We start from the raw sequence: 23,800 nt of genomic DNA on the forward strand, positions 1-23,800 counted from the left end.
AATTAATTTAGGTAGAATTATTATTTTTATTGTATTCGCTCAGCCTATCTATGAGCAATTGATAGTTTTCCAGTTGTTTAAATCTGATTTTATTTGTGTGAAAAGCGTTTTGTAATTGTGTTCATCAAGTTCTCCTAGGATAGTTTCTAATATGAAGTGACATTGAGGAAAGATTGAAGGGTAGTAAATAAAGGACTAGGGTTTAAAACCTGCTTCTCCCACTTAATACCCTTGTGACGGGGTTAGGTGGGCTCTAGCTCAGAACCAGTCTTTGGAGGAGATTGTTGGATTTTCAGAGCAAGCATTTATGCCTCAGAAATCGGCAAACCACAGATCAGGACTTGGTTTGTTGTTTTGTGTAGACTTACGGAAGGTATTGGAGAAAATGTTAGTAATGCAGATCATCTTTAAATATTTACCAGAATATTCCTGGGTAAGGGCTCGATAGCTTTGAAGGGTTCCTTTTAATTCTGAATCCATGATTTTGGCTTTGAAAAAATTCTGATGTAGAACATCAAATTGCAGGTAGTTGTAAGAGGACAGTTAAATAGGTAAACATTCAGAGCAAGTGAAAAATCAGTTATTGACAGTTGTGTTTAGTTTGTAAGTTTGTGTTGAACATTATTTGGTACACTTTTCTAGATGGCTATTTTAGTGATACACAATCCACATCTAAAACTAAAGAATAAATGAAGCATAAATTTTTTTCTTCTTGTTTTTGCTTTCCTCTGAAAAAGACTGCTAGGGAATCTTAGTATTCAGATTTTTATTCTTCAAGATTACTGGAGAATCAAGGAAGAGATATTTTTTTGACCTGAATATTTTAGCAATTGAGTCACACCTATAGGAAAAATTAAATATTTTATGTTATATAATGTTATTTGCTTTTTTGAAATGCTGGTTTTGCCATTTCAGCTAACCTGTGAGGCAGGTAGGACATTATCCCATTATGAATTGCTTTGGTTAGAAGAGTTGAGTTGGAAGCTCAACCTGATCTCTGTATAGCTCAAGGCAATTTCAGTTAGATTATGCTGTTTATGGATAATATCTATAAAATATACAAATGTTGAACTATAGTAATATTTTTGACCTTTTCATTTAGGTTGCTGAAAGCCTTATCTGCTTTACTATTGTTTTTTTGTTTTTTAGCGAGGCAATTGGGGTTAAGTGACTTGCCCAGGGTCACACAGCTAGTAATGGGCAACCATTATATAAGTAAATAAAGGAAACTTCCAAAAAAAGAGAATCTTTAAAAAATCTTAAAAAAAAAAATCAGTCATTTTCAGATAAAGAATCTTTTGTTGGAACAAAAAAGTTCAGTTAAGCAAAAGACACATTGAACGATATTGATAGCATATGCCTCATTCTACAAGTAATCTCTGCTTTAGGTTTAGGGTATAATGTAAATTTTTAGTATCTTGTCAGTTTTACTTGCTTTTTCATCATATTCTTTTCAGTTGACTTTCTTGAAAACTTTTTAGGGCAACTTTAGAACACCTGTGTGGCTAGCACATGCATGTTGTATGCCACCTCATGTTAACCTTAATATGTGGGCTAGAACTTTAAATTTCTTTTCTTAGTGGAAGTTTTTAATGAGGCCAGCCCAGGGGATGGGAATGGTCATTTTTGGGGAGAAAAAGAATTCTTAGTGGAACTTCACTCTTTAAAAATTTTTCTTTGTTGGTGCTGTCTTTAAAAAAATAAACCACTATCACTCCTGGAACCTTTTATAAAACCCTCAATTATAACAAAGGCACAGGTTAGGAAAAATAAAGCAACTCTTTGGCCAGTCTACATGTACAGACTACTACCTTCCAGGAGACAAGGGGCATGCTTTATTTACCATCTGTCTGTCCTACGAGGCTGAGTACGGCTGTTAGTTACTGCATTCATTCAAGTTCTGACATCTTTCAGTGTTGTTTTCCTTTACATCATTGTAGTTATTATGTAAATTGTTCTCCTGGTTTTACAGATTTTTCTCTGTATCATTTTAATTAAAGTTTCTCAGAAAATCTTGGTGTTTTTCATTTTGTATAGCACAACACTAATATTCCATTATATTCATATATATGCAGTTTGTTCATTCTTCCCATAATCAATGGAAACCCCCTTTCCTTTCGATTCTTTGCTACAGAAAAGAGTATTAGCATAAAGGTGTTTTTTTTTTTTTTTGTTTTTGGGGGGGGGCAGGGAAATGAGGGTTAAGTGACTTGCCTGGGGTTACACAGCTAGTAAGTGTCAAGTGTCTGAGGCCGGATTTGAACTCAGGTCAGGTACTCCTGAATCTAGGACCGGCACTTTATCCACTGTGCCACCTAGCTGCCCCCTAAAGGTTTTTAAATAAGATTTTTCCTCCTTGAGATCTATCTCTTGTGGTATCACTGGACCATAGAATACACTAACTAACGGTTTTTCTAGGGTTGGCACTATTTTCACCAATAGTATGTTGTTATGTCTGTCTTTCCACTGCCCCTCCAATAGTTACCATTTTTGTCTTTTGTCATCTTCTGAAACCTCTTAATTGTTTTAATTTGCTTTTCTCTGTTAGTGATTTAGAGCTTTCTTTGATATTGCTAGTGCACATTTCTTCTTTAAAAATGCTGGTTCATGTTTTTGGAACATTTGTCTATTGGAAAATATGCCTTGGTTCTTGTTTTAAAAGACATCCCAATTACTAGCTGTGTGACCCTGGGCAAGTCACTTAACCCCCATTGCCTCACTAAAAAAAAAAAAAAGGCATCCCAATTCTTTCTTTCTTTTTTTTTTTTTGCGGGGCAACGGGGGTTAAGTCACTTGCCCAGGGTCACACAGCTAGTAAGTGTCAAGTGTCTGAGGCCAGATTTGAACTCGGGTACTCCTGAATCCAGGGCCGGTGCTTTTATCCACTTCGCCACCTAGCCCCCCTCCCCCCTCCCCCCCTCCCCAATTTTTTTTTTTTTTTAGTGAGGCAATGGGGGTTAAGTGACTTGCCCAGGGTCACACAGCTAGTTAGTGTTAAGTGTCTGAGGCCGGATTTGAACTCAGGTACTCCTGACTCCAGGGCCGGTGTTCTATCCACTGCGCCACCTAGCTGCCCCCCCCCCCATTATTTCTTAACAGTGTAAAAGTTAAATTAAAAAACCTCGAAGTGCTTGGGATTTAAGAAATAAAGTTACAGTCATTCAGTCTGAGTAATTCTACCTTTTTTCTGCCCCAATATGCCTTAGGTCCTGTTACTACTGGATTATGCAAGTTATTTGGCCCTTTTTCCCATGAGATATGACTTAAATATCATTCAACTTGAATAAGAAAGGAACTGATTTTTAGAAAGCAGAATGCCAAGGAAAAGGAAAAATCTTGGTGGAAGTCCTGCTAGGAAGTCTCTGAACACAGAGGATGTTGCATCCAATATTACTCATCGTGAGGAGCTGACAACTCTTCCTACGCCACCTCAGCCAACTGTCGACAAAGAGAAACTCTTAAACAGCTTGTCTGAGATGTTTTCTGACCTGGATCCTGATGTAGTTTATTTGATGCTTTCAGAATGTGATTTCAAAGGTAAGAGAAATGAACAATTTTGAATTATTTGCATTTTTTTTCTTATCCTGCTCTAATACAACCAGTAGTGAGTATAGAAAAACATTATTTATTGACAGCACTCTTAAAAGTTCTGTATGTCAGAATTATTTTCATAAGGAAATTAGATTTGATTCAACAAATTGCTATTAGAAACATTCTCTACAAAACAGATATTTGGGAGGTTTGAGAAGAAAGAAACCTAGCCAAGCTAATTTTTTTTTATATGATAGACATGTACATTTTTGCTCTGTGATAAGTATTGCAAAATGCAAAGTATAGTTTTTGCTTCTCTGCATGGTATCTAGAACGAGGAAGTTAAGGAGAAAAGAGTTAGTAACTATCATGCAGAATTGGAATTCTGTAAGTGTTCATTTAATTTAATTCATGGAACCATTTACAGGTAGACAGGTTGTTTCCTTAAAAGTCATATTAACACAAAATTCCATAAATTAAGCAGTTGTTTGAAGAGGTTACTATTTTTGAAATGAATGGGCACTTCATATCACAGTTATCAATACAGGGACATACAATTAAACATAATGCAACCTGGCAAAACAGACAATCAGCAAGTTGTTAAGTGCCTACTCTTTGCACAGTACTGTGTTATGTGTTGCAGATACAAAGACAAATGAAACAGTTCTTACTCTATTATTCAGGGATATAACGTATGTAAACAAGGACATGTAAAATATATACAAGACAAGTCTTAAGGAAAGTAGGGAATCAGGGAAGGCTTCATGGAGGAGGCATTTGAGCAGGGCTTTTAAGAGGGAGAGAAGATACGGGAATGCATTACAGGCTTGGGGGACAGACAGTGCAAAAGGGTGAAGATGGAGAGATAATGGAGGGTCATGTGAGGAGCAGCAAGGTCAATTTGGCTGGTCCCTAGAGTCTGGAAAAGGTAGGTTAGGACCAAGACTTTGACAGTTTTAAAAACTGAACAGGGGGCAGCTAGGTGGTGCAGTGGATAAAGCACCGGCCCTGGATTCAGGAGGACCTGAGTTCAAATCCGGCCTCAGACACTTAACTGTGTGACCCTGGGCAAGTCACTTAACCCCAATTGCCCCCCCCCCCCAAACCACCTGAACAGAGGAGCTTATATTCTAACAGAGAGGCATCAAGTAGGACAGTGACATGGTCAAATCTGAGCTTTAGGAAAATCACTTTGGCAGCTGAGTGGTGTGTGGATTAGAGAGGTGTGACCAGTTAGGAAGCTGTTTCAGGAGTTCAGGTCAGAGACAATAAGGGCCTGAATTAGGGTGCTGGCTGTGTAAGTAGAAAGGGAGACATTGTAGAGACAAAAACAAGATTCATCCACTGTGATAGGCCCTCTGGGGTACAGGGTAATGAAGATCCAAGATAATGCCTAAAGGTTGTGAACCTGGTGACTGGAAGAATTCTGGTGGTGTCGGACATAAACAGGGAATTTTGAAAAGTGCGTGGATTTACAGCAAATAGTTCTGGACATGTTGGGTTTGAGATGCTTACTTTCAGTGTATACTTGGAGATTCAGGATGAGCTCAGGGGAGAGTCTAGAACTGCATCTATAGATCTAGAAGCCATCTGCTTAGAGATCTTAATTAAACCCATGGGTGGATCTTCAAGGGAGAAAGTAGAAGAGGACCTAGGACAGAACCTTGAGTGGCAAACCTGTATTGAGGGGTATGCAATACATAATGATCAACAAAAGAAACTTAGGAGTGATCACGTAGGTAGGAAGAAAACCAAGAGAATAGTATCACAAAACAGTGGAGTGATTATCATCACTACTGTCATTATATAGGCAGGTCAGTAAGGGGAGAGGACTGGGAAAAGGCCATCGGATCTGGCAGTTCTGGAGACAGATGACTGGTAACTTGGAGAAGGCTGTTTCAGTTGAATGATGAGATTGGAAGCCAGATTGCAAAGATTTAGGCAAGGCAGCAAATGTCTATTAAGCTCTTACTATATGCCAGGCCCTGTATTTGGTGACTGTTCCTGCTCTCAAAGAGTTTGCCTTCCAATTGGGGAAAGCAGTGGTAGGGAGCTGAAAAGTGGTGAGAGCTGGGTAGGAGCTTTGGGGTGCGAGTCGGGAGGGAGCTTGTAGTGAGAAGCATAGACACCCTGGGGCAGGCCCCTTCCCAAAATGGAGGTTTGGGAGGAACTAAGTGAAAGAGAGAGGTTCAAGGGTAAGAAGGCAGCTGAGGCAGTATGAGTCAGAACCCAGGAGGGGAATGAGACTGAGATGAAAAGAAGGGGAAGCATTGGGTCTACAAGTTTGGTTTTGGGTTTTTTTTGCGGGGCAATGGGGGTTAAGTGACTTGCCCAGGATCACACAGCTAGTAAGTGTCAAGTGTCTGAGGCCGGATTTGAACTCAGGTACTCCTGAATCCAGGGCCGGTGCTTAATCCACTGTGCCACCTAGCCGCCCCCCTACAAGTTTGGTTTTAAAATGGAGGAGAGCTAATACTGAAGGAATAAGGTGGAAGTGATAATATTTTTTTTCCTAGAAGTTATAATAGTTATGCTTCACTAATATGAGATTTATGCCAATTCAGTCTGGATTAGGTTGAAATTTTAGCTTTGCAGAGTTGTAAATTAATAGTATAATTTTTTTTCTGGAAGAATGCATAAAATACTTTAAAATAAACTTTATAGATAACCATAAATACTTAAAAGTTTTCATGCCAGTTTCTTAAAGTTATAAGGGGCTTTGAAATAATCATAATAAAGTATTAATGAAACGGAACCAGGAGGATCATGTAAGTATAATTCATTAGCTGTTAGGCCATGAGCACAAACCAGTTAACCTATCTCGTTCCTTTTTTCTCATCTGTAAAATGAAGATAATAAGACCTCCTGTATCTGTTTACCTTGTGGGGCTGTTAAGGATCAGATTTATGTCTATTGCTTTGCAAACCCATCTAATGCTAAGCAATGCAAAGCTCACCATGATTTTAAACGTATTGCAGAGAAGTAACATGGTTCAGCAGATAGAATGCAGGCCTTGGAGTCCAGAGGACCTGTTCAAGTCCCGTCACAGACATTCCCTGTCAAGTCAGATAACCTATTTTAGCATCATTTTTCTTAACTGTAAAATGAAGGGATTGGACTCAGTGGCTCTAAGTCTCCTCCCAGCTCTTTAACTGTAGTCATCCTAGATGTCCGTTTCTTGCCCTGATTATGTTTTTATCCCTCTCTTTACGAACAGTTGAAAATGCTATGGATTGTCTCTTAGAACTGTCCACTGGTGCCAAAGGAATGCCAGCCTCTAAAAGCTTAATCCTGGAGTCAGTTGCTACACCGCTTGCTTTTGTTAACCAACATCTTGCTGAAGGAAATGAAATGAATGAAAAATGTCCTCATACAGATAATGAGGACACTTCCCAAACAGCAGATGCATTCTCTGATATGCGACTTACTGAAGACTTGGATTCCTTAATACAAAATGCATTTGAGAAACTGAATTATGCTTCTAATGACCAAGTGTCTACACAATCACTTTTGCCTTTGGAAAACAATTTTGGTGGCACTAGTGACAGTGGAAGGAGTTTTTCTCTGCAAAAAGCGGAAGTGGACACTGAAACATTTGAAAATTCTTCTGTACTGAGTTCAGAACATTTAACTTTACATTCAGATTTGAGCAAGTCCAGAAATTGTAAAAAGGACGCTGTGTGGCCTTTAACAAATAGCAGTCCCATGGATGGCCAGCCGAATAGCTTTTTCACTCAACCAAATGACTCTCTTGTGGTATATGTTAACCCCAATCAAACTCAGACTGCGCCTTCAGATGCTCAGAATTTTGGGTGCCAGCCTTCTCAAGCCTGTGTCCATTTTGGTGTGAATGAATTAAGGACTGCCGTTAATCCTCTTGTGCAGATTTCAGACCAGAGAGAAGATGGCGAGGGCACATGTGGGGATCAGAATGGTGTTTCTGTCCCTGATTTGTTTACACAATCCAAAGGATTTGGTTTCAAGCCACAAAATCATGCAGAACTACCACCACAGGGAAGTGATTTCAGCTTTTGTGCTGGCATGCCACCACTGCCACCCCCACCAGTGCTACCACAAAATTCCTGGAATCCAATGGCTTCTGCCTTTGAGCCTTTCCAAGGGATCCGCAGCTTCATTGCTCCAGTTGCAGCCAGTCCTCAGCCAGTGATACCCGTTTTTGACTACTGTGAACCCGGAAGAGTCTGTGCTTCTCTGCCACCCCCAGTTCTTTTTGGTGCCTGGGATAGAAATGCTTCACTGCCGATGCCAGTGGCATGGAGAAATCAAGATGGAGGAACTCCTTACCAAGTACAAGAGCCTCCTGCTTCTCATACTGTTCGAAGAAAAACCCCTTACGTAGGCCAAACACTTGTGCTGCTCAGGGGGCTTCCAGGAGCTGGGAAATCCTTTTTGGCAAGGTACGATGTTTCTGTTGAATGCCCAGGACGCATAGAACATGATAGCTTAAGTGTTTTATGCTGTCTTCAGAATGGCTTTCTCTAAATTAGCTAATATTTGACAAAAATCTCAAGCTATTAAATAGAGACTTTTCTGAAAACTTATTCTTCTAACACGATTTGTATCTTTTTCCTCTAAATACTTTTACCAGACTTTCTCAAGTTTCTTTTGAAGGGCAAAGGAAAATGAGGAATGCATAATGATGCCAAGATACTGAACCTAGCATTTATTGCAAGTGTCATTAGCAAAAATAGGGAAGTTGGTGGGCAGCGTTATGAATTCAGTTTTAAACAAATGCTTAAGTTGTGTGGATAGGAATGGAAGAAGATAGTCCCTGCTGTTAAGGAGCTTACTCTGATTGGGGGAGACAAGTTAATAATTTAATGAATGTAAAGTCAAGACAAACCACCTGACAAGTGTTTTCTAGTTTTATTCAAAAACCTCTATTGATGGGAAATCCATTGCTGATGAAAGCAGACCATTCTGATTCCATATGTGCTAGGGATTTTTTCTTAACCTTTTCTTTTTAGTAACTTCTCTATCTATTGTTCCTAGTTCTGCCTGCTAGAGTCTAATCCCCATTACCCATGCTAATCCTGAAGATTCTGGAAGGAATTTGTCATTTTATTTCCTAAGTCTTCTCCATTTCCTCCCACTGATGGTCGTATTCCATGATCTTGAGGTATTTTACTATTCTGGTTTTCTGTTGGTTGAACTCCAGCTTATGAATGTCATTCCTAATATGTGTCCAGAACTGAACAAATGGCTTGATTAGGGCAGAGTATTGGGGAACCTTCCCCTCTTTGGTTCTGGATATTCTCTTTTAATGTCATCTGAGGTTGAATGAGCTTTCTTAGCTGCTTTATCTCAAAGAATAGAATACTTCTAAACCCTGCCAGATCTCCCCACTTTTCTCCCTTGTATTCATGGACTTGATTTTTTGAACCCAGACCGAGATAGAAGGCTTTTCCCTATTATAGTTTGTTTTTTATTAGATCATAGCCAATGCCTGTTGAAAACTTTGTGGATCCTAACTCAGTAATCCAGTACATTAGCTGTCCCTCCTAGCTTTGTTTTATATGCCTATTTGATAAGCATGCTATCTATGCCCTTACTAAAGTCATTGATTAAAATATTAACCAGCATAGGGCCAAAACACTAAGGTATTATACTATGGACTCTTTTTTTTTTATGGTGAGGCAATTGGGGGTAAGTGACTTGCCCAGGGTCACACAGCTAGTAAGTGTTAAGTGTCTGAAGCCAAATTTGAATTCAGGTACTACTGAATCCAGGGCTGGTGCTCTATCCACTGCGCCACCTAGCTGCCCCAATACTATGGACTGCTCTTTTGATCATTCAACGAGTCCTGAATCTGCTTAATTTTATCATTGTGTAGCTTACATCTCTTTGTCTTGTTCATTAGGATTAGGATAACTAGAGTATCTCTTTCAGATATTTTGCAAAAATCTAATAGCACTAACCAGTATCACAATATGTTCACTTAAAAAAAAAGTTTTATTAATGCCTCTTGTTTTTATATTACAGACATTTTGGCTATTTACCTTCCCCTCCTACTACTGTCATTGATCTGTCACTTGTTAAAAAGAAAAACATGACCTGTTTTTGCTGAAGCTGTGTTGAAGTAGAACTCATGGCCTGTAGTTTGTTTGCCTATTCTAGTTTCTTCCTGTTTTGGTGCATCTGCTTTTTTCCAGGATGGTACTACTCTCATTCTGTACAGCTGATAACTGTAGAGTTCACTGACTACAGTTGCACTCATATCTACCAGTTCTTTTTTTTTTTTTTTTTTTTTGTGAGGCAATTGGGGTTAAGTGACTTGCCCAGGGTCACACAGCTAGTAAGTGTCAAGTGTCTGAGGCCGCATTTGAACTCAGGTCCTCCTGAATCTGGGACCGGTGCTTTATCCACTGTGCCAGCTAGCTGCCCCTACCAGTTCTTTTAGTACACAAGGATATAGTTCATCTAAACCTGGTGTCTCTTACTGTCTCCTTATTTATATTGTGTATAAATGTCCTCTTAGTTGTATTTGTTTTGTCCTTTTGTCCTTGACAGAAAAGCCAGAAAAAGAATAAGAATTGGGCAGCTAAATCTTCTCGCTTTTCAGTTAATTACCATCCTATACACATCCATGCAGTGGTTCCATCCTCTCTTTTTTTTGGTTCATAGATTGTTCTCTTTTTAAAGCCCATTTTATTGTCTTTATTGATTCTTTAAGCAGCCTCACCTTATTCTGAGCTTTAGCTCGGAGTAGAACTGTGGTGTTCTTTGATAATTCCTGTTACCTGAGTGGCTGCTTAGTTCAGTGCATCTATTTTATTTTATGTTATTATTTTTTCAGACCACTCTGGTATTGTTCAGATGATTTTGGATTATTTTCCTTGGTGTTTTTGGAATTTCATTCTTGAGAATTACCCATCTGCCTTGGACTGACTTTCCTTGAAGAATTTTAGTTCATGGGAATACTCCCGTGAAATCTGTTCTTCAGAGGTCCAGGGTGCATCAACAATAGTCCTAGAGAATAGCCAATGAAACATCTCTTCTCATTAGAGAGGCAGGGGATGTAGCCTAGCAGGATGTTCTGTGTTGTTACATGCAGTCACTGTATTGCGGATTTTGCTTAACTTCTCTTTGCTACAAGGAAATATTCACTTTAAAGGATGGGTATCCAATTGGTATCCAGAAAAAACTGATATAAAAATCACAAAATCAATCAACAAAATTTATTTTTTTATTGCTATTCTGCAATTCTTTTTTGGTTTTATTGTCCATTTGAAAATTTTTTGAGTTCCAAATTCTCTCCTTCCCTCCAGCCTCTCATCTATTGAGAGAGGCAAGCAATATGATACCCATTATACATGTGAAGTCATGTAAAACACATTTCCATGTAACTATTTTGCCAAAAAAAAAGCAAGAAAAGTAAAAATGAAAAACACCATGCTTTAATTTTCACTCAGTTTATCAGTTCTCTCTCTGGAGATGAATAGCATTTTTTCCTTAATTTTTTGGAATTGTCTTGGATAATCATATTGCTCAGAGTAGCTAAGTCTTTCATTTGTTTATTATCATTACAATATTGCTGTTATTCTGTGCAGTATTGTACTGGTTCTGTTCACTTTGCATCAGTTCACATACATTTTCCCAGGTTTCCCAGGAAACTTGTCCTCTTTATCATTTCTTATAGCACAATGGTATTTCAACATAGTCATGTACAACAACTTATTCAACCATTCCCCAGTTAATGGACATCTTCCCAATTTCCAATTCTTTGCCATCACATAATGAACTGCTATAAATATTTTTGTACAAATAGGTGCTTTTTTTCTTCTTCACTACTGGGATATAAACCTAGTAGTGATATTGTTGGATTAAAGGCTATGCACTGTTTTATAGGCCTCCAAAATTTATTTTCAAAGTAATTAGGGTGCCCATCAAAGTTTGCCAGACTTGCTTCTCCTCTATCTCAAACTAGCAAATAGTGCTCATTTCCCTAAGTTTCTACTCCACTTACTAGTTCTTCTCTGTTAGTGAGAACCAGAACCAAAAAAGGTGGTTCATCCACCTTTTGAAAGATGAAATAAGTGATCATTAAGGCAAGTCAGTAAACTGAGTTTTTCAGCTTCTGGTGAAGCAAAGACTCCAGCAGATTTCCAGATAAAGGGCCCTTACTGTGTCTTTCCTGCGTGGCATGCCGGCGCCCCCGCCCCCCCCCCCCCACCCCGTGTACCCCCAACAGTTTTGGAATCACAAATCTGTACTAATCAGAAGAATGGAATGTGGGGGGGTATCATTTTACTTAGTTGAGGTTCAAAGTTAGTGTTCCCTATCAAAATCAATTGGAAGTGTTCATCAGTTAATGCTGAAGGTATGAGTATGTTATGTGTCCTGAGATTTTTTACATACAGATAGTTACTGCCAAATTACTCAGAATAATCCATCAGCATATGGATTTTTGAATTGAATCAAAAGGTTAATCTGTTGTAATTGACCAAGCTTTGCTTAGATAACAAAGGAGCTACTTGGAAACTTAGTTTGGTTGAAGGTTAATTTTTTTTTTTGGTCAGTAAATTATACTGTTGTGAGATTCTCTTTTAAATTTTCTAATTTGTCTGACCATTGTTTTCCTGTGAGCTGTGAATATTATGATAGGTGCTTAGTGTGGTAATGTTGATTTATATTGTAGTCTTTTAGCATAGCTGTAGTGTCATTGAGTAAAACATAATGCTTTGCCATCTATTTTTTTTTTTTTAGTGAGGCAATTGGGGTTAAGTGACTTGCCCAGGGTCACACAGCTAGTAAAGTGTTAAGTGTCTGAGGCCGGATTTGAACTCAGGTACTCCTGACTCCAGGGCCAGTGCTCTATCCACTGCGCCACCTAGCTGCCCCTGCCATCTATTTTGATAACAAAATAATTCACACTTCATTGTGCCTTGAAAGTGTGTCATTCAAAGACCATTTTTCTTGTTTTGTCATATTTGGTATGCACTAGTAATTAGCAAGTGGCATGGCATGTTGGGTTATAACTCACTACATCACTATGATTTGTAGTGCACTGAATAGGAGTGTGAGACAATTGAGAGTACCACAGAGAGAATTCGTTCCAGTTCAAGATGAGCTGTCTGAGATGATGACTGGAGAGCAGGGAACATAGAATACAGTCAGATGTTCTTTAGGAGGCAAGGAGAAGAACAGTCATTAAAGGGAACAAAAAGAGGAGAGAGAGAGAGAGAGAGGTAGTAGAAGACTCAGGATAGAAGAGTATCATAACACAGAAGGTAGCAGAGATGGTCACAGGTCCCAAATGTGGCACATACAAGGAAGGAGAGAAATAAGGTCTTTCTTTCACTTTGGCTCATTGGTTGCCGTGAGTAGTGGGTTGGAAGCCCATCACTGAAAGGGAGGATGGATGGTCACTATATAGAAACATAAGGGGTATTAAAAATCTCCTTTTACAAAAGTTTGGCAGATCAGGGAAGTAGAAAAATAATATGGTAAATAGCATGATTTTATAAAGATAAGAGACTTGTACATTTTTTGAAGGTAAAAATCAGCATAGGGAAAGATCTTGAGGGAAGATAAGAGGAAAAAACGGGAATAAATGGGAAAAGAAATGAGACAGAACAAAGGAAGGGGAGGTTAGAGAAGAGTGAAAGCCCTTACCCTGAGACTGACTTTAAGGAAAATAAAGGTCTCTCACACACACACAAAATTAAGTTAAAACTATAAGGACATACTGATAGTGGCTTTAATTTTTTTCCCTAGGTTTTATTTTCTTAGGTTATTTATGAATTTATTTATTGATAAACATTTGTAGTATAGGTATATACTATGTATAAGTATAATATACGGGGCAGCTATAGGTGGTGCAGTGGATAGAACGCAGGGTCTGGAGTCAGGAAGACTCATCTTCCTGAGTTCAAATCTGGCCTCAGACACTTCCTAATTGTGTGACCCTGGGCAAGTCACTTAACTATTTTCCTTAGTTTCTTCATCTGTAAACTGAGCTGGAGAAGTAAATGGCAAACCAATCCAGTATCTTTGCCAAGAAAACCCCAAATGGGGTCATGAAGAATTAGATAATGACTGAAATGACTCTATAACAACAGCACAAAAACATGTACTTTGTTCATATACCACAAAACCTGTATGTGTCCTGTGATTAGGATCTTAATACCAATGGATGGTAATAAAAATAGCATGTGAGGGGATGATTGGGAAGGATAGTTAAAAATGATGAAGATAAAAAGAGCAGTGATGAATAAAATATATTTGAATTGAACAAAAAGTAAAAACTTCAGTCAATGTATATGTATCTAGTAACTTGATAGTTTTATTTTTAAAAAACTTCATTTTAGGATTTGTGGCTCTTAGTTTGGAGTTAGACTGTATTAAGATCAATATGGGGGCATCTAGGTGGCGCAGTGGATAGAGCACCGGTCCTGGTGTCAGGAGTACCTGAGTTCAAATTCAGTCTCAGACACTTGACACTAGCTGTGTGACTCTAGGCAAGTCACTTAGTTACCTCCAAAAAAAAAAAAGATCAATATGGTATACACAGGTTTCCTTAGCAATGTAGCAAAATCCTAACAACTACATTTGTGGTAAACCATATTTCTAGTAAGTGAAATCTATTTTCCTTTTAACTTTCATTTTAAAGTTAAAAATGTGTCTTGGGGAGAAAAAAGATGGACCCTAAATAAGGGTAAAATCTGCCTCTGAGGTAAAATCTACCTCTTAAAAGTATCTCTGGATTTTCTGGACTTAATATTTTTTAAAAAAAAATATTTTTTTTGGACTTAACTCTTAAAAGAAATTGGGCATGAGCGGGCAGCTAGATGGCGCAGTGGATAGAGCATCGGCCCTGGATTCAGGAGTACCTGAGTTCAAATCCGGCCTCAGACACTTAACACTTACTAGCTGTGTGACCCTGGGCAAGTCACTTAACCCCAATTGCCTTACTAAAAAAAAAAAAAAAAAGAAATTGGGCATGTCTTTGAGGCTACCCCTCTGATTTTGTGCTATTGAGTAAGTAGAGAGCTAATTGTTAAGAAAGATTAGCTCCTTCCTTATATTTAGAAGCAATTCCTTGAACAAAAATGAAATTCAGAACTTTAAGCCCCTGTCATAACAGTAAATTTCCTTTCAATGTCAGAATAAATACTCCTCTCTCTAACTTTCATAGTAACCCGAACTCTCTTTCCTATTGTCCTTTTCTCAGTACTCCTTGATTTTTGTGTATTATATGACATTTCATTATCTCTGCCTTGATATCCCCTCCTGCTTTGGCTTCTACTTGCTCTTCTCATTCTTTGATCTGTATTTCGATCACTTTTCAGTCTCTTGTCCTGGATCATTTTTATTTTACATCCCCCTACGTTTAGATGTCCTAGCCACTTTTTTCTCTCTTTATAATCGTTTGGTGATTTCATGGCTTCAATTACCACCTCTAAATAGTTTCTTCTATATATTTAAGCTAAGCTTTTGGCCTAAAATTTCCAACTGTCTTTTCAGAGGCCTGTACCTAGAACTCAAGACATTCTAAACAATTCCCCCATGCCACCCCCTCCTCCAATAAAACTTGCTCCTTTTCCAAGCTTCCCTATTTCTTTCTCCAAAAGAAAAAAATCATTATTATTTTAATATTAAAAATTTGAGTTTCAAATTTTCTCCTTCCAGCCCCTCCCCTTCCTGCTGAGAAAGCAAACAGCATATATTTGAAATCATACAAAATAATTCTATATTAGCCATAATGTGGAAAAAAGTAAGAAAAATAAAGTGAGAAAATTATATTTCGACTTGCACTCAGTTCATTAGTTCTCTCACTGGAGGTGGATAACATTTTTTTCATCATGAATACTTTGAAATTGTCTTGGATCATTGTATTGATCAGAGCAGCTAAGTCTTTCACAGTTGATCATTACAATATTGCTGTTACTGTGTACAATGATCCCCTGGTTTTGCGCCCTTCATTTTCCATCAGTTCATATAGATGTTCCCAGGTTTTTCTGAAATCATCCTGCTTGCCATTTCTTATAGTACAATAGTATTCCATCATAATGATATACCACAACTTGTTCAGCTATTTCCCGACTGATGAGAATTCCCTCAGTTTCCAATTCTTTGCCACCACAGAAAGAGCTGCTATAAGTATTTTTGTACATATAGGTTCTTTTCCTTTTTCTTTGATCTTCCCTATTTCTTTTGATCCAATTATTCAGGCGTGATTCTTCCCTCTCTCACTTTGCACATCTGTTGTAAATTCTAAAGACCTGTCAATTCTGCCTCCAAAATAATGTGGCACAGAGGAAAGAGCACTGACTTTGGAGTCAGAGGACTTGAGTTCAAATCCTGTCTCTGATGCTTACTGCTTGTGTGACCTTGGGTAAGTCACTTAAGCTCCTTGGGCCTCAGTTTTTATGACTGTAAAATGAGGGGTTTGGACTAGATAGCCTTTGAAGTTTTCTTCCAGCATTAAGTTTAAAATCCTGTGTTCCTCCATGAAGCCTTTGGAGATTCTCCTGAAAAGATCCTCAGATGTTACATAGCAATTTACTTCTGGTGGCTTCTCCTTTTACTTCAACATGTTCTTTTGTCTACTTATTTATGTATGTATTTTATCTTCTCTGTTTAGATCATGAGGTCTTTGATATCAAGGACTGTGTTCTTCTTTAAACATTTTTTAAAATATAATTTTGGTGCCTAGCACAGTATCTTAGTAGGCACACTCCTTTCTGTTAAATTGAATTTTTGCTGCCAGGTTAATGTGTATGGTTTAATCTTAATTGGTTAGAGCTTAATTTATTTTTTCCTCTAAATATTTTTTGTTTTGTTTTGGTTATTTAACAAATATGGAGCACTTGCTTTAGTACTTTAAAATAGTGTTACTATCACACCAACAAATTTAATATATCACACAGAAGAATTTGAAATGACACTTTTGCATGATAAAAGGATTTTTGGGGTAATCTTTAATGTTGTAATATCAAAAAATAGTCTCAGATTCCTGATTTCTTTTTTTTTTTCCTTTCTTTTTTTTTTTAAGTGAGGCAATTGGGCTTAAGTGACTTGCCCAGGGTCACACAGCTAGTAAGTGTTAAGTGTCTGAGGCCGGATTTTTGAACTTAGGTACTCCTGAATCCAGGGCCAGTGCTCTATCCACTGCGTCACCTAGCTGCCCCAGATTCCTGATTTCTAAATTGAGAGTATTTGGGTTTTTTTGTGTGTCATCTTTTTGAATTTCTATATACTCATTTTATGGTTTAATAGACTCTTTATGAGTTATGACATACCATTTTGTAGCCAACCTTCTATTGTTGAGCCTTTTCACATTTAGCCACCACTGTGTCTGTACTAAGAAATCTTCCAAATTTGATACGAATATTAGAAGGGACAGAAGCAGCCCCTGGAGATGATTGAAGCATGACCAGCCTGGGCCCCTACCCAAATGGAAACTACAGGAGGAACTTACCAGCAGGAGAAAGGGCAGGAGGTGGGGGTGTGGGGGGAAGGCTGTAGGTACTGAGGGAAATTTCAGTTAGGAAGGCATTTGAATGAAGCATGGTGATGAAGTTGAGAATCAGAAGGGTATATATCATATAATGTAGAATCTTCTTGTCAAGGAATAAAGATAACACCTATGTTATACTTTGCTTTTTGCATGTGTCACTGTACTTTTCTGAAAAGTTTGACTATTTTAACTGAAACAAAATACTGAACTCTTGCATAGTAAATTTTTACTACCTCAATGTTTTCCATATGCATTTGTCATTGTATATAGTTTGCTTAGTAGACTTACCAGGTACCTTATTTAACTAGCATTGGTTCTTAATATACAAAGTTTTAAAAATAATCTTTGTTTTCATCTACTAAAGATAAAAACTGCACTAATGCATTTGGAAAACTCTGTATTTTTATTTAAAATACTGTATTAATATATTAACATCTTTATGTCATCGCATAATTTGTTACTAATACTTTTGTAACAGTTGTGGGATTTATGAAGCTGTACTAGGTCCCTCTCCAGTTTTGAGTATCTTAATTTAATCCTGTGCTACCTTGATTAATGTTTAATATAAGACTTCCTTAAATTCTCTTGTCTTCTATTTCATTTGGTTTCACAGACCCAATATGTATCATAGGTGCAAAAGTGGAAATGTCCATGACTGATAATATTCCCATATGCTTGATAAACTACTAAGGCTTCCTTTATAATTCTAAAATTTCAAATCTGCAGACCTTTACTCTGAAAGTTTTAAAATAGATTTCTGAGGAACAAGTTGTACAAAGAATAGATTAGTTTCCCTGGGATTCATATACCTCCTTTACTCTTTTTTTCCCCTTCCTTTACTCTTTAGAGAACATTGCACCATCCTCATCAAATAACATTCTCTGCATTTAATATCTTTTTTGGAGTGGGGGAGATTTATTTATTTATTTAGACTTTTTCCCAAGTTACATATGAAAATAAATTTTTTCACATTGATTTCTTTTTTTTCAATTTTGAACTTGTTTATTTCATAGTTCAAAAAAAAGTTTAAGGAAATCCAAGACAAAAAATATGTAAAAGACAAAAACATTACTGAAAGCTAACTTTCCTTTACAAATAAAAGTGTGGAATTCAGACTCTATCATGGAAACATTCAATGCGTGAATTTTGATGTCATGTAAGCATTTGCTTAAACCTGTGTAGTCTAGTTTTTGTCTAAGAAAATGTGTATTTGAATAATCTGTAGTGGTCCAACTTTTTGATAGGGAGAGCACATTGATTTTTTAAAACTTTGTGTTCCAAATTTTCTTCCTCCCTCCCCACCTTATGAAATCAAGCAATTTAAATTAATTTATACAAGTGCAGTCATGTAAAACATCTCCACATTAGTCAGGTTGTGAAAGAAAACAGACAAAATTCCTTTAGGAAGAGGAACTAACAAAAAAAATTATGCTTGCATTTTATATCTTGATTAGAGCCTTTTAGAAGGAAGATCTAAAATTGGGGAATTAATTAAAATAATCCAATTGATTAAATTTAATTTTAATTACAGGAAATTACTAGAGGAGAATCCTAATGGAATTATACTTAGTTCAGATGATTTTTTTAACAAAAATGGACAGTATCAATTTGATGGAAATTTATTGGGTGAAGCACATGAGTGGAACCAGAAACGAGGTAAGATTGAACCTTAGGTGCTTGGTCATATTAAAGTTAATTTAAAAGAAAGGGTTTTTGTCGTATACATATACTTTTATTATGCTGCATAGGGAAAGAGGTGTGTAGGCAAATGTAGTTTTAGTTTGTTGCTGTAGCTCCTTACAAATATGTTTCTGGCATAATCAAGGTGGGCCAAAGTCAGTGGGTCAGAGTCCTTAGTGGAATATCAGCCAATCTAATCTTTACATAGGGATCTTTAACATTAGCCAAAGCTAAGGTAACTTTTGTTGGAATAGGTTTGTTTCCTGAGCACAAATTTCCTAGCCATACTAAGGCATTGACAAATCAATTCTTTTTTTTTTTTTTTTTTGGTGGGGCAGTGAGGCTTAAGTGACTTGCCCAGGGTCACACAGCTAGTAAGTGTCAAGTGTCTGAGGCCAGATTTGAACTCAGGTCCTCCTGAATCCAGGGCTGATGCTTTATCCACTGTGCCACCTAGCTGCTCACCTCTCTTCCCCCCCCCCCCCCCCAATTCTTAATATATTTTTCTGTTCTGTATGGGGAGATTGGTATTTCTTTAGAGAGATTGCAAAATAAGTTTAGAAACCTATTTTGCTTTTGAGGTAAGTCCCCTGTAGAGGGAGTGCTTTCCTTTGTATTCTTTACTATCTGTTGAAAGTTAAAAAAAAAAATAGGAAAGCTAGAATATGAAAACACCTATGTAAAACTAATAAAAAATTAAATATAAAGAAAATTTTTAAACCTCCAAATAATTTAATGTTGACTTAAATTGTATTTGGGTTTTTAAAAAGACTAATGTCCTGTGATATTCTAAACCTAGATTGATATAAAAAAATTGTACATACAACATTTGTGGTATGTGTAGATCTCAAAATGCTTATTTGGCTTCAAATAAAAAACTCTTAAAGCATTTATTGTGTTTTCTTAAGGATATTTTGATATTTTATGAAATTTTTACATTAAAGATTGCAAATTGGATTATTTAACATTTTAAATATTTTTATGGTTTTATTTTCATCAGTATGTAGTATGCATTTATTTCATTAAAAACTTTTTCTACACACAAATTTACTGTTTGAGTGGATCAGTACATTGTTTCCAGATATTTCCAGTATTTTAATTTTATTTAAAAAATTCAAGATGATATTGAATGTCTGCTTACTAAAAAGTCATTCTCTTTTTTATAACAATATATATCTTCCAGCTAAAGAAGCATTAGAGAAGAAGGTTTCTCCTGTAATAATCGATAATACAAACCTTCAGTCATGGGAAATGAAGCCGTATATACTTTTGGTTAGTATCATAATTTATTAAAGGCCTATGATAGCAGGACTCAGATTAATGGTTGTTGCTGTTGAATCTTCTCCCTCATCCCTTGGTTCTTGGAATGACCATTTCGGGGCATTGTTTATTTCTATCCCATTTGGTCTCAAGGTTTTTGAACGTGTGGGAGTTTAGAATTAAATGGAAAAAGAGCTCACTGACTGGTAGGGAGTGGAGATAGAGTAGTTTTCTGTTCTTTGGGGCAGTTCTTATCTTGTACAGGAAAACTTCTTTCCTGTAAAATTGTGATTAAAAAAAAAACACTTTTTCTGGACTCATTCTAGGCCATTTTGAGAGTTTGTTATCCAGAAATCTTAATCCTTTTTTTTTAAAATAATAAACATTTTTATTTATAGTTTTGGGTTCCAATTTTTAGCCCTCTTTCCCTCCCTCCTCTCTTTCCCCCCTGAGGTGGCAAACAATCAGATATAGGTTATACATGTATGATTCTTTAAAACATTACCATATTTGTCATTTTGTACAAGAAAACTTGATTAAAAGAAAAAAAATGAAAGTGAAAAATAGCATGCTTCAGTCTGTCCCATCAATATCAGTTCTTTCTTTGGAGGTGGACAGTATGTTTCATCAGTAACCCTTTGGGATTGTCTTGGATCATTGTATTGTTGAGAATAGTCAAGTTATTCACAGTGATTCATCAAACTATTGCTGTCTGTGTGTATGATGTTCTCTTGGTTCTGCTCACTTCACAGTACATCATTTCATACTTGTCTTTCCAGGCCTTTCTTTTTTTTCCTTTTCTTTTTTTTTTTTTTAAATTGAGGCAATTGGGGTTAAGTGACTTGCCCAGGGTCACACAGCTAGTAAGTGTTAAGTGTCTGAGGCCGGATTTGAACTCAGGTACTCCTGACTCCAGGGCCGGTGCTCTATCCACTGCGCCACCTAGCTGTTCCAGGCCTTTCTTAAGTCATCCTGCTTGTCATTTCTTATACCACAATAATATTCCATCAACATCATATACTACAGTTTATTTAGCCATTCCCCAGTTGATGGGCATTCCTTTGATTTCCAGTTCTTAGCCATAACAAAATGTGCATCTATAAATATTTTTGTACAAAAGGTCTTTTTCTCTTTTTGGGGATGTCTTTGGGATATAAACCTAACAGTGGTATTGCTGGATCAAAGGGTATGCACAGTTCTGTAGCCCTTTTGGCATAGTTCCAATTTGCTGCCCAGAATGGTTGGATCTTTTCACAACTCCACCAACAGTGGATTAGTGTTCCAGCTTTCTCACATCCCCATCAACATCCAATATTTTCAGTTTTTGTTATACTTGCCACTCTGGAATATCTTATTTTTAAATTATGCTTTTAAAAATGATCAGTTTTATATCTATATCATATCATAGAATATTAGATTTGGAAGTAAATTTAGAGGTCATATCATTAACACTGAATTATAATATTGTGGAAATATATATATATATATATTTGTTTTTATTTAGTCACAAAAATATAAATACAAAGTTCACTTCCGGGAACCGGACACATGGTGGAAATTTAAACCAAAGGAACTTGCAAGGTAAAAAACTCTCCTTTTGATTCTCTGATAGTACTCAAAATAAGTACCTTTTGATTTCTGCCTTAGAAATGAGTAAATCCAGTGTGACTAAACTCCTTTTGCTATTAAAAATGTTAAATTGTTTTAAATTGTATTCATTATGCTTCTAGCTTTGTATGCTGAATTTGGTATATTGTTTTCTTTTAATTTAGTTGGCAGAATAAAAAATAGCCAGAGTCACATATAAGCAGGGTTCTTTACCCAAGAACAGCAAAAATTTAAATATAGCCTTGAGCTATTTATCTTGAGAGTAGTTCTACCCAGGGTGCCCTACCTTGTTGGGGAAGACATGAAATTCTCCTGGGAAAGTAGTTTGGTTAGTAGAGTAATGTTTACCTGGTAACAGTGTATCTTTTCATTTTTATCCACTCTGTGGCTTGTATCTTGCCACTTTGTTACTATCTTTGACACTCTTTTTAAGTAGAATTTACCTGAATAAGGAAGGCATATAGAGTATGAATTGCCCAAGGTTCAGGTACTGTTTTAGTGTTGCCACCTGGCATAATTTTACTGTTGTTTTCCATCTCAAGATTTTAAAAATTAAATCTGTTTTAGATTATTTATGTTGTTGATTCCTAATATGTGTGGATAATTGAGAACTAATTATTTCAGGTTGAATTAAAGTATGCCATGATTTGCACAGGTGTTTCTTATTTAGGAGACTATTTCAGCAAATTTTCCTATAAGGCAAATTTTATTTGAAGGAATTTTCCATTACAGAAGTAAGATGTGTTCCTTGCAAATCTGTTTGCTTTCTACATGAATCTCATTTTGGACAGGGCACTTAGACCTCATTTTCCTTATGGTCTCTGAAGTCCTTTCAAACTCTAGTGCTATAATCCAATGAGCCTTGATAATCCACCTTCACTAATTGTTTGCAAGTGACAAGAAGTGGCAATGAAGCATATAAAAATTGTCAGTCCTTCCTCAGCTTGGAAGGTTTTGAACATATGCTCCATGATATATTGGTTGAGGACCAACCCAGCTAAGCTGTCAGAGAGTTGGTTAGCTGGTGGTGACATTTTTTATTCACAGCACCTAAAGTGTGTCTGTGTGTGTGTGTGGGGGGGGGGAATTGCTTCAGTGGCAGTATTCACATGGATGAAATCATGGGATTTTGAAGTATTGCAGGTACAGATGATGGAGAAATCACTGCCTGATTATAACAGTGAGTCTAAAGTCTTTAGTATACTTGAGATAGACCATGTTATTGTGTGTACCTATGATTATAGATGGCAGCCCATGCAGCCTTCTCATCCTGTGCATATCAACGTATTAACAATTCTCAAAATATTGACAATGTCTCCTCATTTGAAGTTTAATTGTAATATGCATGCTAAATAAAACCAGACACTCTAGTTGGTGTCAGTAAGGTACCTTTCCAAGAATATTTTAAAAATAGAGTTTTAATCTCCTGTTACTAAAATTCTAGTTTCCTCTGTACCTAAAAGATTTAGAGCAAAATGTAAATGTAAAGTTTGTGAAAGCATTTGGAGATGATGCTGGCCAAGAAAGGTGGTCTTTGATACTTTTTCTGAGTTGATAGGTATTTATGTATTTGAAGAAGCCATGCTGAACAAGTAAGAAAGAATATAAGAACTTAAATCCTGAACTAAGGGAAAATACATGAGAATTGAGTAGGACAGAATTACAATGGGTAATACAGTTTTGTTCGTTCAAGATTAGAACAAAAGTGGCCCAGCTTCTTAATACTTGATTCAGAACTTTTGTTCCTTTACATTCCTGCTTCTCCTTTCCTTTCTACTCTGATATTTTCAGGCGCAACATTCATGGGGTAACCAAAGAGAAAATAGTAAGGATGATGGAACACTATGAACGTTATGTTTCTGTAACACACATCCTGGATTCTTCAGTTCCAGATAGACCAGAAGATACTGAGTTAAGTGAACCTTCTTGTCAAGATGAAACTAACAGGTTAGTTGAAATTCCTTGTGTCCTTGAAAACCAACTAAATTATTATTTTTTTTAAATATAAAAGATTATTTTAAATTTACACCCCCCCCAACTTCTTTGGGAGATTATAGAGTTTTTTTTCCTTTCGAGATCTTTAAAAATATAGTAGATATTTATTGTCTTTGGCTTAGATGAAATTCTTACTTGAATAAAGAGGTTGAAATATTTTTAATCATTGCTTCTAGAATGGGGACTTGCCATAATATACAGGGCAAATGGAGCTAGGGCAGGGTTTAATTGCATCAATATATT

The 23,800-nt window shown here is 36.7% G+C and overlaps 1 protein-coding gene across 3 annotated transcripts in view; it reads left to right on the plus strand.

Moving 5' to 3' along the window:
- The window catches only part of N4BP2 (NEDD4 binding protein 2), a 69,792-nt gene that overhangs the window by 14,676 nt on the left and 31,316 nt on the right, over positions 1-23,800 (plus strand). For all 3 annotated transcript variants that reach the window (XM_043973294.1, XM_043973296.1, XM_043973295.1), the window contains exons 3-8: positions 3,207-3,537; positions 6,749-7,949; positions 18,546-18,670; positions 19,878-19,966; positions 21,459-21,535; positions 23,354-23,509. In XM_043973294.1, coding sequence (XP_043829229.1) covers positions 3,315-3,537; positions 6,749-7,949; positions 18,546-18,670; positions 19,878-19,966; positions 21,459-21,535; positions 23,354-23,509 — 1,871 coding nt within the window. In that variant the 5' untranslated portion in view covers positions 3,207-3,314. The remainder of the gene's footprint in view (positions 1-3,206; positions 3,538-6,748; positions 7,950-18,545; positions 18,671-19,877; positions 19,967-21,458; positions 21,536-23,353; positions 23,510-23,800) is intronic.

Source organism: Dromiciops gliroides, chromosome 6 (assembly GCF_019393635.1).
Source record: "Dromiciops gliroides isolate mDroGli1 chromosome 6, mDroGli1.pri, whole genome shotgun sequence".
NCBI classification, from domain to species: domain Eukaryota; kingdom Metazoa; phylum Chordata; class Mammalia; order Microbiotheria; family Microbiotheriidae; genus Dromiciops; species Dromiciops gliroides.